The sequence below is a fragment of the Doryrhamphus excisus genome, chromosome 22 (assembly GCF_030265055.1).
Source record: "Doryrhamphus excisus isolate RoL2022-K1 chromosome 22, RoL_Dexc_1.0, whole genome shotgun sequence".
NCBI classification, from domain to species: Eukaryota; Metazoa; Chordata; class Actinopteri; order Syngnathiformes; family Syngnathidae; genus Doryrhamphus; species Doryrhamphus excisus.
This window is the reverse complement of record NC_080487.1, coordinates 7,681,196-7,700,545: the sequence shown is the minus strand read 5'-3', so window position 1 is coordinate 7,700,545 and position 19,350 is coordinate 7,681,196. Positions and strand designations below refer to the sequence as shown.

General features: G+C 43.3%; 3 protein-coding genes across 3 annotated transcripts; 1 reads left to right on the top strand and 2 right to left on the bottom strand.

The window, feature by feature from the left end:
* Positions 1-13: 13 nt before the first annotated feature.
* On the bottom strand, positions 14-3,228 carry LOC131109432 (transcription factor BTF3 homolog 4-like). The gene is made up of 6 exons (XM_058061419.1): positions 2,985-3,228; positions 2,526-2,583; positions 2,062-2,175; positions 1,752-1,953; positions 510-569; positions 14-422 (listed from the first exon to the last, which is right to left on the bottom strand). Exons 2-6 carry the CDS (start codon positions 2,577-2,579, stop codon positions 376-378), a joined length of 477 nt encoding a protein of 158 aa, XP_057917402.1. The 5' UTR covers positions 2,580-2,583; positions 2,985-3,228; the 3' UTR covers positions 14-375.
* A 145-nt stretch (positions 3,229-3,373) lies between these two features.
* On the top strand, positions 3,374-8,371 carry txndc12 (thioredoxin domain containing 12 (endoplasmic reticulum)). Its single transcript, XM_058061418.1, has 7 exons — positions 3,374-3,607; positions 4,329-4,389; positions 4,471-4,523; positions 4,691-4,764; positions 5,297-5,366; positions 5,841-5,924; positions 6,198-8,371. Exons 1-7 carry the CDS (start codon positions 3,508-3,510, stop codon positions 6,275-6,277), a joined length of 522 nt encoding a protein of 173 aa, XP_057917401.1. The 5' UTR covers positions 3,374-3,507; the 3' UTR covers positions 6,278-8,371.
* Positions 7,279-18,431, bottom strand: gipc2 (GIPC PDZ domain containing family, member 2). The gene is made up of 6 exons (XM_058061417.1): positions 17,854-18,431; positions 11,894-12,079; positions 9,739-9,919; positions 9,558-9,673; positions 8,889-8,970; positions 7,279-8,373 (listed from the first exon to the last, which is right to left on the bottom strand). Exons 1-6 carry the CDS (start codon positions 18,130-18,132, stop codon positions 8,222-8,224), a joined length of 996 nt encoding a protein of 331 aa, XP_057917400.1. The 5' UTR covers positions 18,133-18,431; the 3' UTR covers positions 7,279-8,221.
* Positions 18,432-19,350: the final 919 nt, after the last annotated feature.

Genomic DNA, 19,350 nt, shown 5'->3' with positions numbered 1-19,350 from the left:
AGCGGAACGTGGCCATATCCCAAAAAATCTTTTATTAAACCATCTTCACCACTACCTGTAAAATGAATCTTTGCCACCATTTCATAAAGAATCTCTTAAATAATTAGCGATGTGAAGCATGTCAAAACTGTCTTCTCAAAGCAGTTTGTCCAGTCCTTTGGGTGCCGACTGTAGACAAAGAGCCTGTCAGCAGACTGATTCTGCGTGTTGTTGCAGTGCCTCCTAATTTATTCTGAAGTGGTGCATGCCCTCACAAAAGATGACGATGATGATGATGGATATGAACTGCACCTTTAAACGAGTGTCTCCCTGCACAAGGAAACACTATTTTAATGTGAAGCGCGAGCGTGCAACAGATGAGAAGGATGGGAAGGATCAGTTGGCTTCGTTCTTTGAGGCCTCATCAAAGTTCTCCACCAGATCTGCCAGACAAAACAAAAGGATATCAAGAGAGGCTTCTCTTTGACAACACCCCCCCCCCCCAATCTCAGGGGACCATCACTGCCTACCCGGCACAGCGTCGTCATCTTCCTCGGCTATTTCCTCCTTCACTGCTTTCATATCCATCGCTGGAAGAGACAACATTTGTTTTTTGTTTTTTTAATACTGCTATTTGTGGTACTGACAGCTGAAAAAACACTATTAGGGAAGCCCACTGTAAATAGCAGTGCAGTCCAACTCAACAACACAGAAGGCTGGGGAAAGGCACAATTTGAAGGAAAAATACACTTCTAAAGTTGATTCTTTAGTTTTTGTGACATTCACACACCCAAAGGAATTTTACTATTAGAGTGTACTTTATCAATTACAGGTGTCAGAATAGTCAACTTCCATTCAGGGGTCTGATTCGAGTATCAATCTTGCAATTCAAATGTCATGTGTGTCAAAATTTTAGCATTCTGACGACATTGCGGGTGTCCACGTCTGCTGCTTAGCATCCATTTTCACATAGAATATCTTTGTTAAAAGCCTATTTTGATACAAATTCAGCCTCATTTGTGTTAATATGGAATTGACAATAATGTGTTTAACAGAAGACCTGTACTTCCGGTACGTAAGCTGGCCTGGTGTCATAATATGCAAATTAGTTGAGCAAATTTACTCCCATCACAAACTTTGGGTCATAGTGACCATCTTCAAACTACAGCCGTTTGAAATAGTAGCTTCAATCCATCTTCAAATGAGATCTGTTTATTTGTAGGCATCACTATTAGCTGTGCTCTTAGAAAAATAAATAAAGTTATATTTGACTGTTAGCCGACTATGGACAAATCTACCCAATCAGGTTGGACTACAGAAATCCTCATTCAAAGACAGCCCTATTTTTAACATACTAATTTTTACACTTATATTCAAGGTCCCCTATTATGCAAAAGTGACTTTGGAATTATGTAATGTGTTTGAGCACCAAACATAATAAAAATCTTGTTTGCTCCACTTCTGTGAGAAGAGGTACTCAAATGACCGTTTGTCATGTGACGTCATGAACAAAAAACCTTCTGTTTGGCTCCGGGAGTACGGCATTGGTGGCGCACTACTACGTGTCATTCGGTCCTTGTACAACCGGAACAGGAGTCTGGTTCGCATTGCCAGCAGTAAGTCTAGCCTGTTTCTGGTGCACGTTGGCCTCCACCAAGGCTGCCCTTTGTCACAGATTCTGTTCATCAGCGAAGTCTATACTTCCCTACTGAGACTGCTGCCCCCGCGATCTGGAAAAATGGATGGAAAATGTGCAGTGGCTTTGGACGCACCTTGCCGTGGGAACTGCTCAGCCAGCTTGCGCAGGCTGCTGAGGCTGTCGGCCCCCAGCTGGCTGAGGATGCCGGGCAGCATCTCCGTTAGCTGCTTGGTCTCGGCGTGGCCCGTGATGGCGAAAGTGTTGGCCGACAGAGACGCCTGCACTTTTGGGTTGTTGAAGTGGATGACTGCTCCGTCATCTTTGATCATGTTCACCTGAAACAGGGAAAATCAGCAACTTAGACAGAACTACCACATTATGACCAGAGCCAAGGCTGTACAGAAATTCTTATTATGGAACATTCATTGGGATGCACGCTTTACCTCCTCTATGCCTGCGATGTTGTTGACCGACAATTTCTTCAGAGAGCCTTGGAGCTTCTTGTCGTCGGCTGTTGCCGTTTTATGGACCACCTTTTTCTTCCTGCGAGCCGTTCCCTGGCACAAGAAAAGCTGGAGTTGACATCACCATGTACTCATAATTGCCTCTGTGTAGTTATCTGTGAACGGTGCGACTTTGTATGACTGAGCATGTGCACAGGTTAAAATACCGATCCATTTAAAGTTCTAAATGGTTTCCATGTATGAAAATAGGCTTGGGTAAGAACAGGCAAAACGAGAAACCAGCTAAAGCTGACTCCCACTCTCTCTGAATAAAGAAAATGCTGTCGTCAGCAGGAAAGTAGCAAAAACGACACACCCCTTAAAACACCAAACGATGCATTTCGTTGAAACTACGAGAAAATTCAGCGAAGTTGTGGTTACAAGATAATAAAAATAAAGCACACCTTTCCACCTATCCGGACTTGAGCCTGGAGTTTGGCGAGCTTCTCTTGATTCATAGTGCTGCGTGTACAAAGAGGGGAAATCGTGAAACCATGTGAGTTGATCGCCAATATGGACATTGCGTTCATTCCAGGTTTGAACGCACCACCGTGTGTTCGTGTATATACACACACGCACCATACATATATAGATATATACACACACAGAAACATATATGTGCGGTTAAAATAGTTGTACAATTCTGACATTAAGAGTTAACAAACACGTTACACGTCAAACGCCAATGTTGCTGTTCCGAGCTAGCCAAGAAGGCTACTTTGGATAATAATAGCATAGCAAGAGGCTAACAATAAAGTCAAGCCTCATCAACACGATTTCCCACATACATTTGACTCAAAAGATAAACGGCTCACAATCAATAAATATAAAAACAACATGTCTAAAGTGAAAGATGGGTTTACCTGTCAATATGGATGAAACAGCCCGTTTAAGTAGTGCTGCTGGCTAATCAGGATGATGCTACAGTAACTGCTTGCTAACGATAAGATAAGCAGTGTCACTCCACACTTCCGCCTGATGCTTTCACAATTAAATGTTGTCAATCACTATTAGTGACCTAGAGTGTCACAAACAAACGCAAACCAAATTCAAATGAATTAGTAAGAAGACATACTTTGGTCGCTTTTCTTAACCTGGGCACCATAAAAGTCTGTTTTGTTGTAATTTCCGGCCAGGAAGTGTCATTTTGTTGTATAGCTTGACGCTGCTGAGACACATAGAGGAACACGCGGTCGTGGGGTCACGTGAGCATGTCCACAAAAATAAAAGGCAAACCGAAAACGAAAGACAGTAAATCCGGGACATCATTTTATTTTGAAATTAAAAAGCTTTGTACATCCGGGTCAGGGCTACATCTGACGCTTCCTTCATGCGGTAGATTTGTTGTCACCATCGAGGCATTTAGTGAACATTAAACCGGACAAAATGCAGACTTCTTGGATAAACGTGGCTTTGTTTTCATCTTTGCACGTTTTGCTGTTTTTATGGGCTTTCCAAGATGTCGTCGATGCAGCTAGCGGCAGAGGTGAGTGCTACTTTGCCCCATTTCAGGGTCCTAGACTGCGACTATATGGTTGCATTTTGCGACTACAATATGATCCATTACGAAGTGAATATCTCATCACCACATGGAAGTACGAGTCCCTTATTTCGGTGTAATGATGTCAATTCCGGCTCTTTGGAGAGAGCCTGTTCTTTTGGCTCATGTAACGAAAAAGAGCCGGCTCTTTCGCCTCCCAACATTTTTTTATCTTAATGTATAATGTGTATTACAAAATGAATTACTAATGTAAAAAATGATATCAAATGTTCACTATTTAAATCGATTCATTTAAATCCTCAATACCAAAACACCTGTCTCAATAGACAAGGTCAAATCTCTGCATGCAAATCTATAACTAGTGTATTTATAACCAAACGACACATCAACAAAACACAAATGAAAACGTGCAAAAGAAAAAGCACTGACATTAAAAAACCATTATGGGAATGGGCTACAACGCAATAGTACTGGTGTTGTGCGTCCAGACATTGGAGTGCATGTATCCATGTCGTTCATGGTCACACCTTTGATTTCAGGAAGTTGGCCCCCCGTTACATCATCTTGTTCTCAGCTGGCATCAAACCTGTGTGTAATGTGGAGCCTAGTCACAATTACATGTTACATGCACGTGATCTTTTCCAAATCATCAATCTAGCACATCCTTTGTCATATCATGCAATCCTTTGCATTCTTTACATTGCAGGATTTGGGGATAACATCAACTGGAGGACGTTGGAAGATGGCAAAAATGAGGCGGAAGCCAGGTGAGTCCGTGGCACAGTTGAGAGTTGGAGCTCCACTTTTACAACAAATTTCCTCTAACGTTGCTTTGTTTGTGTTGCCAGTGGGCTGCCCATCATGGTTATCATCCACAAGACCTGGTGTGGAGCATGCAAAGGTAATACTAATAAATATATATATGTATGTTTTAGTCTTGATCAGAAGATACCGTCCGAACCACGCGATCAAGCCCGATTACCAACCTATGTACTGGAGAATGACGCACTTCACAGTGGGGAGGGCAGCAGTGTGTGACAGAATCTTGTCCGTTTTTTCTCTTTGCAGCACTGAAACCCAAATTCGCAGACTCGAAGGAAATCTTGCAGCTTGCCCACAACTTTGTGATGGTCAACCTGGAGGTGAGGAGTCTAGCATCAAGGAAAGCTCCATTGATGTATTGGGCTATGTTCACACTGCTGGTCAATTCACATTTCTTTGCTGATACTTTTTACCCAGTATCTACTCGGGAATGACCTCAATGGTATCACACATCACTACCGTGAGCGATGTTGTGCTTTTGCGCATACACGCTACTTTATGTTCATATTAGCATGTCACATTCATCAACACATTCAAAATAGCATTTAAACAAGTGCATCAAACCCTGCAGTGTGAACTAGTCTTAGTTGAGCTAATACAATTAGCATAAATGCTATCTGACTGAGGTTGCAGTGACACTAGAGTAGTGTGAGGACAATATGAAGTGGACTCATGCGACCATGTTCCGTTATATTTCATCTTTCAAAGTGCAGTTCATCCACTCCCTCACAAATTTAAGCCTACTTGCCCACATTAGCTTTAAAAGATGGCTGCACACCTGCAATGAATACCAAATGGAAGGCTTCTTGTGCGTCATTCAGTCCACTTGGGTTTCATATCTCGCTCGGACAGGATGAAGAGGAGCCAAAGGATGAGGCCTTCAGTCCCGACGGCGGCTACATCCCTCGTATTCTCTTCCTCGGTAAGCTGAAAGTTGACATCCAAGTTGCTCTGCCACAGAGAGATGTGAGTTGTGCGGAAAAAAATAAAAATAATCCTAACTAAGAAAGTAAGAAACTAAACTTAAACAGTTTTTATTACCATTGCAAAGCAAAGGGGTCAGACCACACACAGTATGCATGGCGGTCTGTTGGTGCCTGGCCAAGAGTGGCAAAATCTTATGCCCCATAGCATGAAAATGACTTAGTGTAAAAGACAATGGACATTTTTGCCACTCCCCTGACGCTGCCTCGTATATGGGGGTCACCCACAGGCTACAGATAATCTCCTGCTGGGCACACTAGTAGGATGTGCTCAGATACAAGAATTGAAGCTCTCCAAAAGGCTAGAACAGTAATTCACATAAGATAATGTGTTATGTACCTGGAAAATATACATTTTCCCATCACGTGACAGGCTGTTTGATTCGAATAAATGGGTCACACTTTGTTTGCAGATTCCAGCGGCCAAGTTCACCCCGAAATCACGAACAAAATGGGAAACCCCAACTACAAGTATTTTTACAGCAGCGCAGAGCAAGGTAAGCCTTCAATAATAGAAATAGTATTGTCATATGAAACATGTAAAAGAAAAAGCTATTTTGTATTACAAAAGACGTCTGCATGATTCTCTATAGTTTAATAATGATTAAATTCCTCAATGAAATTAATAAAAAAAAAAAAGCCTTGCTGGATACAATTGCTCTTCACACCTAAAGGGGGCGCCACAGGGTAAAGCAAAGCCTGTATTGTATACTGTACCTACTTGTCCTGAGCATCGTTTGTTGATCACGACCTTATTTTTTTTCTTTCAGTGGTGTTTGGGATGAAGGAGGCGCAGGAGAAGCTGATAAGCAACACCTTGGATCGCACCCACGTAGGAGACGAGCTGTGAGGAGGTGGCGAGCATCAAGCTGCAAGGGCTACACCTCCTCCATCACCCAACCACACCCAGGTCACTCATCCAACTATCCAACCATGAACGCTGTTTCTCCTGTTAGAATTTTACAACACAACTATTCTCATGATGATGATGATGCTCTTTTTTACAATTTGGATATTTGTAATATGCAGAACTGTAAAATAATGGATGGAACGAAAGCACAGAAGACTTTACAGTGCCAAATGTGTGGCCTCTTTGATGGACATTTGATTATTTTTATTAGAGCACTTCCACATAGTACTGGAGACTTGTGTGCTCAATTCGGCAAAATACAAGCTCTTATTGTCATGAGCCAAAAGCCACGACTTCTACAAGCTAATAAAGCTTTTGATGCTTCCAAAGAGGACTCTGAATTATAGATTTTCCTTTTTGTTGTTACTTCTGCACAGGGTGAACAATTATTTTATAAATTGTGGTGTAAAGTTTGGGCTAATTATCACACTGCAGTGTGGAGTTGAGTTGATCACATTTTATTGTCCAACAACAGTGGTGCTTCCCTTCTTCTCTTATTGTGTCCCAACACACTAAATAGTTGACAGGCACACCCCTAATGAGTATTCATAACCAGGAGAAATGTTACCCTCAAGATTCTGTAAGATGTTCCTAGTTAAAACCAAATATATAGTCTCAAAGTGCTCTGATAGGGTGTCAGACTTCAACTCAGCGAGTTACATACAGTCATCCCTCGCAATATCATTATCGCTCCCTCGCTCCCGCTAAGGTCTATTGTCGAAACATATCAAAATACAAGTGATGTGTAGTATTCTGGTCACCTGGCGGCAGTCATGTCATAAAGTTCTCCCATTCCATGTGGAAGTGGTAAGTAAATTCAAGGCTAACAGGTTAGCAAGCTCACGGTCGCCTGGAGTCTCTGCAGCATAAGAGTGGAGCAAACAATGAATAATAGGAGTGTAAAGGTGACTGTAGGAGTGACTTTCAAAAAAAAAACGTAATCTTATATCGCAGTCGGGTCTGGAACCAACTGATATAAACGAGGGATGACTTTATTTTCAAGGGAAAAAAAACAGCCTGCAGCTTCATGTTGGAAGTGACAGCGTATTATTATTAGTAGTAGTAGTGGTAGTGTTTTCGTCTTTAAGATGTTTTTTTTTATAATGTGCTGCAGGCCTTAAATGGCCCCAGAACCGCATGCTGAATACTAATAATCAAGTGTACTTTGCTTTTCCTTTGGGTTCTTTTGGAATGCCACCACAGAAAGGTACCACTGATGGCAAATGTGATGGTAATATTAGAACAGGAAAGGAATGATGAACAATCCAATTGTGTGTGTAGATAAGATAGTAGCTAAGTAGCTAAGATGTAGATATTTTTTTGATCGTTTAGTGTAACGATTGACCTAAACAGGATTGCTTGTCTCAATTTAAGTTTAAGAAGAAAATATGTTCAGCAAATGAATAAGTTTGGTGTCCATGCATGTGAGACTTTGGATGGAGCTTATCACATTCCAGACATTTCCGTGTATTACAACAGATTATTTATGCCTAAATAAGTGAGGTGAAGACAGAAACCAGCCAAGGACTACAAAGTCCAGCAGTGTGAAGACATTTGAATCTATGATTTTTTTTCACTATTTGTGTGCTGCAAGGCTCCATACCAGGAAAGACATGGCACCGTGGACTTCAACCATTGCGCCAAACAACTCCCACAACTCTTATGAAAAAAAGCGCTAAAAAGCTGCGTGATCTTGGCATTCCAAATGACACAGCTAGCAAGAGTTAAAAACGCATTTAAAGATTAGGTACCGTGTAGGAGAAAGGGGGTAAGTGCACGTTTCACAGACCTTTACCAGTCCTCACTATCACCACTTGAGCTTCCTCTGGGATTAAAAAAGGTGTAATAGGATAAAAAGAGGAGGTGTGTGTTGGGGGGGGGGGGTTAGAACCTCCCGTGCTTGGCATCTCCAATGGCACCCCAAACGTCAAAGACAAACTCGTCTGGGAAAGCAAAGTCGCCGAGCGTCTCGTCCAATGCCATGGCAAACTCGTCCGGGTTCTTCTTGTCCCGGCCCACCTCCACCATGGTGGCAGCTGAAAAAAAAAAAAAAAAGCCAACATACCGGATGTTTGATCAGCTACTGACAAACAGCACACAAACAACACTCCTGTCATGTAGAGGATCTTGCACTAGATATTTATCATTGGTTGTTTGTATTTTTGTACTTTGGATACTGCTTTATCATTTAAACTGGCCCCTTTAATTTGGCATCAAATGAATACGCAGACATAAACCAAAGCCATAGTAAGTGGACAAAAAATTTGAATTTCAAATCATTAAAACGGAAAGATGCCCACATCAAACTGTAATAAAAAAATATAAAAGGATGATTACTTATTCATCAGCACTTGTGTGAATATCAAAATGTCACCATCCAATGTACACATTTTTGATCCTGAATTCCGATAAAATGAATGAACCAAATACTTATGTTCAATATTTCAAGTGAATTAAGATAAACTTGATCATGGTTAAGTGTTCAGGAGTAGGGGGTGCAAGGCTTCAGGTCCGTAGGGGTACGTGCTGGTGTAGAGGATCATGGACTCACCAAGTTCAGTGTCTCTGATGCCCATGTAGCTCTCCAGTAGATCATCCACCTTCTTCACTGCTTTCTCCTCAAACTCTGTTGGCTGAAGGAAAGAGAATCACTTGAAATCATCATTCATTCATTCATTTTCTGCCGCTTTTCCTCACGAGGGTCACTGGGGTGCTGGAGCCTATCCCAGCTGTCTTTGGGCGAGAGGCAGGGTACACTCTGGACTGGTGGCCAGCCAATCACAGGGCACATATAGACAAACAACCATTCACACTCACATTTATACCTATGGACAATTTGGAGTCGCCAATTAACCTAGCATGTTTTTGGAATGTGGGAGGAAACCGGAGTACCCGGAGAAAACCCACGCATGTACGGGGAGAACATGCAAACTCCACACAGAGATGGCCCAGGGTGGAATTGAACCCTGGTCTCCTAGCTAGTGCAGCCAAGTGTTGGAAATCGATCTATTTATTGTACATCTTCAGGTAAAATGGAGTGCACTACTTGGCGGAAACCAGCAGAGGTGCTGTTGAGTCCCTGCTCAAACCTGCAGACTGTTCTGGTCCACATTACACTGGCATGGAAAGAGGAGTTGATAACTTTGAGAGAGCACCACTCATCTGGACAGACCTGACACACCTGCTGGAACATCAATGTGAAGACATGAGATAAACTCACCTCATCTTCTACCGTCGCTGGTCCCTTGGAGCGAAGTCTTAGCGTTCCCTTGCCGTTTGCGATCTTGCCGTCACCACTGGGCTTGCTACCTGTCTTGGACCTGGGCTCCAGCATTTCTGTCAGGCAACATATGAGAGTGAATAGCTGTCAATGCACGAGGCGACAGTGAAAGTCCGCTCACCAAAGGCCTTCATGGGCTCCACCAGCTTGAGGGTGAAGGTCTCATCTCGAGGTAACTCTTTGAGCATGCGGGCCACCTCATAGTGCCGCGTGCCGATGATGTTGCGACTGTTGATGCACTGGATGTGATCGCCCACGCAGATCACCTTCACCTTGTCCACCACGCTGCCCTCCTTGATGCGCTGCCAGAGGGGATACAGTACACCATCACGTCTTCTTGGCGTACTAGTAGGTCAGGACTCAGGAGGTAGCCTGACCACTTGCTGTCACTCACACACTTTACATACACATACTTCCTCACGTGCAACACAGTCCTACTGGACTACTTTCTATGCTTGCAGTGCTGCCTCTGCATCCCATGATGGCACACGTGAGCAATCTGTGTAACACCGAGAACACATAAGCTCATTACGCACCCTAACATAAACGCCACCACAACAGCACTGCAGACCCAATAATCCTCATTAGAATCAGACTTCATAGACATACACATTTTAGAGCGGATGTGTTTTCCATGGTGACATTAGGATAAAGTTTGATATGAGAACTGATAAATAATCATCCTGAATATTTTTTATTCCACTCTGATGTTGCCGTCCTTCTGTTGGAATGGATCGAATTTGTCCACTCATGATGGCTACGGTTTAATTCTGCATATTAATTTCATATCAAATTGAAGGGCATAGTTTAAATTATGCTAAATTATGCTAAAGCCGCATTTTGCATATGTTTAACATTGATGTCTGTTATAAGTAGAATATTCTGGAGCATTGTTCTACTATTATGAACAACAAGTGGTTGGTTTTGTAAATATCACCTGATTTGGGATGCATGTGCATTTTGGGTGTGCTCTCCAAGTGTATGTGAATGCAGCAGCAACAACTTGTGCCTGTGGAGTTACGTGATGCACATGAATACAGTTTTGGTCCTGCTTGTCGAGTGTCCATTTGTGTGTGTGTGTGTTGTGTGACTAAACAAGACCACACCCTTTTGGACACACACACACACACACACACACACACACACACACACACACACTGCATGTATTGTTAAAATAACCTATCCACTTGCATAATAAAGATAATTAAATTATTATCTAACCTGAATCTTTCCATGGTGTCCCAACTGTAAAAGAATGACCACTCCCTTAATAGTATTCTAAATACAAAAATAAGTACAATCAACAGTAAAGCCTCATTTGCCAGATTTTCAACGCTGCGCCATGTGGGGATTAATTAGGATTAATCAATGTACAATATGATGCACACAGAGCGATAAACGACTTCACGCTGTCACCTTCCTACTCTGGTCTCCTCGTGCCGTGAGGCATTCAGGCGCACTAATTGTGAGTGTTAGCCGCTAATGGTTTCTCATTTTTACTCACATACCCCCATGACAACTGGCCTACGCACTTTGGGAACCTAGCGCCTCGATGACACCAACATTTCAATAGCATCATCATCCACCTCTTATTGCTTATTGTAGCTGCTCTATAGGAGTCCACCATTCAATAGAATGGGATGAAAAATTAGCATAATAGGTCCCTTTGAAAATATGGGCCTTTCATGCCTCTCTTTGCCAGCTTGGTCCAATGGTACTTGTCTTGTCTCAGGGACACTACAGCCACTACGTGGAAGGAGCGAGGATCTAACCGCCAACCTTCGGGTTTCTAGACGACCCGCTCTAAGTATTTATCCCCTTCCTGATGTCTTCTTTTTTTGCATTCTTGTTACACTTAAGGGGCTGCATGGCGGTCGAGTGGTTAGAGCGCAGAACTCACAGCTCTCTGTGTGGAGTTTGCATGTTCTCCCCGTGCATGCGTGGGTTTTCTCCGGGTACTCCGGTTTCCTCCCACATTCCAAAAACATTCTAGGTTAATTGGCAATTCCAAATTGTCCATAGGTATGAATGTGAGTGCGAATGGTTGTTTGTCTATATGTGCCCTGTGATTGGCTGGCCACCAGTCCAGGGTGTACCCCGCCTCTCGCCTGAAGACAGCTGGGATAGGCTCCAGCACCCCCCCTACCCTTGTGAGGATAAGCGGTAGAAAATGAATCAATGTATAAAACTAATTTAATAATAAAAATATAATGTTCACTGTTGATTATTATAGCCCATCACCATCCTCCTATCTACGGAGGTGCAGTGAAGCTCACCTTGATGAAGGCATATCCTGCTCCGTTGTCAGTGATGGTGAGGCCGAGGGCGTCCTCAGACTTAAACACTTCCACCTCCTTCTTGATCCCTTTGACGTGGGCAAAGATAAAGTCCTCCAGGCCGATCTGGCCCCCCAGCAGCTTGTCCATGTCAATCTTGTGGGTGTTGAGGGTGCAGAAGAGGATCTGGTACATCACACACACACACACAAGACAACATGGATATCACAAGCTGAACTTGTTTGACACGGAAGTGTGAACATCCATCAAGCCTGTTAGTCATGGATGGTCCTGAGTGGCATCAGTGTGAGTGTGTGTGTGTGTGTTGGGGGGGGGGTCACTGACAAGGAAAATGACAGTGACCTTGTGGCTTGACACTTTGTGGAGGGAGTTTGATCAGAGAAGCACTAAGCTGATTTCCCAGCACTTGAAGCAGATTGCACAGCGACAGCAGGGGCCTGACTGAACTGCTGCAAGCCACTGATCTCACTTCCATGCGTTCTGACAAGTCACACCATTAGGTACTCTTGCACAACCTGACTGATTACTAATCCAAGACGAGAGCAAACATGCAACTTCATGCCGACTTTTACAATACAAGCAGTTAATGTTTGCTAAATACAAGGATGAAGAGTCTTGAACCAGTCATGATGTGCTATATATATCACTATATGGACAGTTACTATGGTACACGTAATGTCATTGTATGGTCATATCACCTCGACAAAAAATAAAAAAATTCAAAATTCAAAAAAAAAAACCTTAAACTGTATTATGGAAAGCAGGAAGTGAACAAATGTAACAGTGACTGAAAGTACCAGATGGATGGGTAGGATTTAATAAGCTTTGCTTCTTCCTACTCCTTTTGGACATGTGGAACTGTGAACTGATTATGGGATGCACTCAATTGTAATCTGATGCATGTTCAAATGAAATAAAACCATTACCATTACTTTTTAATCACATTCATATACAAATGTGATTATTTTGAGTTTACAATGGTGTAATTGATGCTAGTGAGTTTTAGTTTGTATTACATGTCATTGTATTGTATGGAAAGGGACCGCATGGTGCATATTCATGCTAGGGGCTACCAATTAGCCCTTTTGCTGTGTACCAACACACACACAGACACACACGCATAAGGACATGTGTTGTCATGGGTAACCACACCATAATAGAAGGGTCGATAATGGGGTGAGGGGTTGGGGGAGCCCAGAAGAGGAGGAGAAGAAGGGGAGGGCTGATTGCATGGGTCTTCTGTACTTTCTGCACGATGAGGGACATGAGTACACGCCCACGGCCCGTTACCAAGGCTGCCGGCGGCGTTAAGCAGCTTCTCGGCGCTGCAGGCAGCTTTCAACACTCCTCCCCTCCTGCTGTGTCCTACACGCTGCTGGCGGTCGCTTCCACGGGGACTCGGTGTACTGGCAGGGTTGATCTCCACACACATACACACAGTCTTACATTTGCACTGTTGGACAGTATATTAGGAACAAGCATTTTAGTCAGTCCCGTCAGTGAGGGAGGGGCATAATAATGCATGTTTGAGAATTACTCCACTCCACTCCAACAGACAGAAAATGTGGCTAAACGGCAAGTTGAACATTGTGACGTGCATCTGTTGTAACGCAGTACTTACAGTACGTACCACAGTACATACTGGACTGTGCATGTTGCATCATCTGAATGAACCGTTTGTAAAATGTGTAGTAAATTAAGAACAACTTGTCACTAACTAAGCCTATCTATGCCAGAGTGTGTGTTTCTATCATGTTTCAATCTCATTCCACATTCTGGCATTTTTGTTTCCATGCTGGCTGGCGGCATCCAACTGGCTTGTTGTCTCACGGGTGAGCTACGATCATCTCACAACTTACTTTTTTAAAGTGTGTCACTTGTTATCATTATAATACTTATGGCTTGATATCAAAACACTAGTTGTGCGTCAACGTTGTGCAACAGAAACAGGTTATGTGTCCGGCTTTAGACAGTGACGCTATCACAGAGGTCTCACCAGCAGTTCCGTGAATATTTGCTTCACCTCATTGGCGAAAATTCCATATTTAAGGTGCAAAACATACAATGAAGGCAGAGAATGTGCATGTACATATTTTCATATATGCACTCATATGACACATTGTGCTGTTCCCAAGAATAGCATGTGATTCAACAGGAACACAAACAGCATCTACACCTACACGTGTTGCTACACGATCAACACACGTGAAACATGATCACAGCCTTTTACAGCCTCAACAGCTTTTTAGTGGCTGAATACAAGAAAGGGACAAGACTCGTCCGTGTGTGTGTGTGTGTGTGTGTGAGAGAGAGAGAGAGAAAGAGAGAGCGAAGAAAGGTCAGTGTTCATTTTCACTTGCAGTTCCTGTGTGAGCAAGAGTGCTGAGGTGAGCTGTGTAGATGTCACATCATCAGCATCAAGCTAGTGCAATGATTAACCCGAGTGTGGATATAGAGCCATAACATGTTGGCATCGCATTGCGTCACATCAGGGTTGAGCAAGGGTCCGGTCCACATCCCAATAGACCTGACGCTTCAAACAGCCAACACTCTAAACATTATTTTATTAGTCCATTCATCTGAAGCTTGTCGTTTCCATTAAATGCTTTTCTAGTGAGGGCCACGTCTTGAAGTAACCTCTTTTCTTGAGAAACTTTGGACTGTCTCTACTTCTGGATCAGATATGTTAAAAGTCAACATTTTGAAAAGATACATCGTCTTTTATTATCAACGCCTATAAATTTGGGTTCACCGCTAGCGGCACAACAAGTCCTTTTAAGCACTCGGGAGTGTGACCAACCACAACACAGTGAGCGTGCCTGAAGGTGGGTTGCGGTTGGAATACATTAAAACAGACCATTTTGCGAAGAAAGCATGAAAGACAGCTGAATAGGTGCAGATTCTGGAAGATCTAGAACGCTTTCTGTTTGGGGGTTATCGTGTGTAGCTGCTCTACAGGAGTCCACAACTCCATACTGAGTTGAAAAATTAACTGAGGCTAAAAAATTAACATACCTGGCCAAGTTCAATATGAGGAATGTGTGATTATTTTTGTTTACACAATTAGACGAGATGTGGCAAACGGCGCTCTTATTTTGAAGGCTAGAAGTGCGCCATGTGTTGAGAATGGATGTTGATGGTTAAGACGAGCTGGGAGCAGGAATAAACTTGCTTTTTTTCCCCACTCAGAAAGTGCCTGGTTGGGGGCGGGCTTTGAACAATGCTCACTTAAAGTGGTAAAACAAAACACACGCATCGAGCCTGAGTGGCGTCCAGGCGCAGTCAGTAAGAAGAGGTTTAACCTCTAACTTTCGCCTGTGTTTCAGGTCGCCATTTCTACATGTTCGGGAGGAGGGCAGGTTAGTGATTGTGATGAGATTCCGCCACCATTGAGCAGTTCTCACGACGACTGATGATGATTTCATTGATATGACTAATTCTGTTTTTATTGGCCAATTTTGTGATTAACACAGAACTCACGTTCAAAATAAATGTGCTTCTCATGTTTTTTTTCCTCACTCAGAATCCGCACATCTTTTCATTGGAACGTTCCTTACATTAAAGCCTTAAAACACAGCATGGTAAAATTATACTCATCAAGCCCGAGTCGACTACTTGGCATGCTAAACTAAGCTAACCCCCTGCGAGCTTCGATTCACGCTCTTCGATTCACGCTTCACGCTCTGTGTTGCATCCAAGGTAAATCAAACAAACAAGCTGATAAGGTCCTCCACCAAATGAGATAGCAACACCTAATCTGCTGAATTAGGCTGGTCTGGCAGCAGACCAGAAGGTAAACACTGGTGTGGCAGCCACACATTCAAATTACAGGCAAAGCTAGTACACAGGATATAGTACACAGCTAGACTATGACAGCACACCCACTTTCACTACTAAATATTTCTAGAAACAAGAACATGCTTATGTCTTTTAAAAATGATTACCCCTCCCCCCAAAAATAATACTTATAAATAGCAGCTTTGTATAAGTCTTTACAAGCCTAAGTAAAGAGTGAAGTCTGAACATGTTTATGGAAGGAGGAGGCCTGAAGCGCAGCTGCTCCCTCAGGACACCCCTGGCAGGTTATCTGCTCTCATTTAAGGTGTGTCCACACAACGGGACGTGAGGGACTTCCTGCAGCGCTACATGGTGAACATCAACACACGAGGACATACAGGACCTTTGGGTCTTTGCGCTGTTACCAAATGGGGAGGCATTGTACAAGGACACCACAGCATCGCTCTCCAAAGGCAAGTGGGGACCGTGACCAGTCCTCATCTAGTTTTACAGACATGACAGAATAAATAGCACTCCAAATGAGACCAAACCTGCCTTGGATCTCCACTTCCTTTTTCGCCAAACAAGCACGTTGTTAATCCAGTGGTCTGGCATTTGTTGAAGGTGTGAGCCCAGCTGGTTTCCTGGGTTTCTGCATTTCTCGCCCCATCTCAGACAACTATCTCTTGCAACCCTCCCTGCTGGATCCGGGGTTCTGGGAGTGGCGAAGACTAGGCATAGCATGTTTTCCAGACCTTTTCGTTGATAATATGTTCATTTCATCAACGGAAAAATACCATCTTTCAAATTCCTATGTTTTTTAGGTACTTCCAGGTCAGATATTTCATTGATAGTCGGCTACCAAACTTCCCTGAGACTCCTGGTGTGAACATTGTTGGTGCACTTCCTGACTTGCAACCATCATCTTGACTATTCATGATTCATGACAAACTGCTGGGCATCAGACAGACCTCTTAGACATACACAGGACTCGCATGTCTAAAACCAAACTAGCACCCAGAGATGGATCCCCCACGGTGATAGGATGCTACACTTATTCACTTGTTTTGGTCATGTCCTCATTTGGAGAAGTATTGGAGGAAAGTCTTCCAAAATCTGTCTGTGATTGTCATGATAAATTTGCAAGCCAACCCTATAATAACGCTGTTTGGCACCACAGGTGAACCGGATTTGCCATTGACGGTTACACTTGTTTTTGACTCGATACCGGTATAAACCTAGCACCTCTGAACATGAACATCAAATTTCCCTACATCCTCAAATTTTGCTCTTCAGACATATTGTAATAACCCTTAGGGGTGTTATGTGTTGCCATGGAGAGATATGTTCTGGGGTTGGGAAGGAAAAGGTGTGACAGACGGACGCATGTTGGAGTTAGTTGTGGCATGGGTTATGGTCGCGACAGTAGCACTTGTAGGAATTGTTGCCTCTTGGACCTTAATTAAAAAAAAACAGCTGTTGTTCCACCTATCTGGTCTGGTGTTTGGCTGAGTGTTACAATAATACGAATTTCATAATCCATATGCTAAACAGGAAGTTAGTGTAATGGAGTTAAGCCCTGCACACTGTCCGGAGCTGGAACCCATATCTACAGATTCCTACTAAATGAGAGTCACATTGAGCTGCGCTAAGCAACCAGCTACAAGGAGTTGCAGAACCGTGTGAGTCTTAAGGTACATAGTGCTTTTTTGTGACACCAATAAAAGTGGCCTTTTTTTTCCAGCCTCATGGTCATTCCACCAACTTTACAATATTCAATACTCTTATCTTACAGAGCTGCTGCGTTCACTTCAATGTACAAGTATGTCTTGACTACACTGACAATAAAGTTTTCATACATGCACACACATAACATAACAATCAAACAGTCAACACAACCTATCAACCATGTACTTCAACCATGTACTGTATGTCGACATTGACTTGTCGACATACTTGTTGACAGCATGTCACGGCCCATGACCCGCATGTTGCCCACCGCTGTTGTAAACAAAGCAAACTTTAGCATGGAGCAAAAAATAATTTGTGTTAAAATGACATTATTTATGTTTCTGCAGTCAGAAGAAGGGCAAAGTGGACCACTTTTGTTCACACAGGTAAAGCCAATTGGGAGCGTACGTTGTGGGTGGTGGTGCGTTTACCTCTGGTGGGCTGATATTGAAGGCATCTGCTATCTTGGCGTACAGCTCTTTGACGTTGGTGAAGCCCTCGATCCTGCCGGTGGGACTTCCGTGGGCCAGCTGCGTGTGGAAGACCAGTTTGGGCCGCAGGTTGGCGGGCGGAGGCGGCAGCCCGGCGCCATTGACGGCGGATTTAGTGAGCGAGCCCCCGGCACCTGCTTGACCGCCAACGACCTCCTCGTTGTCCACCAGGTGCTCCTTGGGCGACTTGTTTTTCTTCCTCCACGGCCCCAGCGGCATTTTCTTTGTCGTTTGCTGGTCGGTACCGCTAAAACATTTGAACCTGTTGAAGACCAACAATCTTCCTCGCTCTTATTTACTTCCTTGTTTCCGCGTCGAGCGCTTTTTTCTTCCTTACTTCCTTCCTTAATTCCCACCGAGGACACCTTTCCCTTGTCTCACCTAGCCGCGGCTGGCTTCTCGACTTTTGAAGCAAACAACAGCGATAAAGAGACAACAGGTAGACGCGGATCAAGTGTGAGACAACCTGTGGGCTAACAATAGCTGCTCTGTGCCCGCCTCAGCAGGACGCAGGCGCACTGAGCATCAGCAGCACCGGTACACCTGTGCACCCCAGCGGTCACTTCATTAGGTACACCAGGAATGTCCGAAAAATGCTGGGGCCACATTGGTATTTGTACAACGTTGTTTTATTTTTTTTAACAGTAGTTTTCAACATTTAATCTTGGCATCATGGCGTTTTGGCTAGAAGGGGTCTCCAAAGTTTTTCCGCTGAGTGCAGCAGAGTAAAAAAATGAAAGGATTTCGATATCTTACATTTTGCACAGCAACTCATGTAGACATGCTGAAAAGTTATATATATTTGAACAAAAAACAACATCTCGGTATCTTTGTGATAAAGGTGAAAAAGCAGGTTATTAGTATGAACTTTGGTCTCTTTATATTGTAGCGTTGCTGGGAACACTTCCTTGTTCCCAGCGTGCTTTGCGGCACCGTCCATGTAAATAGCTCTTCAGTTTGTAGTTTAAAGTCACATAGTTGAATGTTTATTTCCATAATATTTGGACTTTATTTTCAGAATGTTTTACAAGAACAACGTTATGGGAATAGTTTCTCATCATATTCTCATATCGAGATATTTCAACTTACTCCTACAATTTTCCCCTCGTATTATTACTTTATTTGACGTCTATTTTCCATTTCCTCGTAATTGAACGTAATTTTAAAATGTGTCACGAATGTATCCCGGTCCCTGCACTTGTGTAACAAGCGTTGTTTATACACCCTGGATAATAGTCAGTCATCCTTTGCACAGGTGTGAAAGTGTTTATGGCCATGCATAAATATACAGCATGTATAAAAATATACATGTTGATGGAGAATAATTGTGTAAAGTGGTCCCGCAGTGTCACATCTGTTTATCCCTCCTTCCCTTCCCCAAGTCGTGATGAGTGATGCAGCGTCCCCTGGTGGTTAAGCATAAGCCCTGTAAGTGCA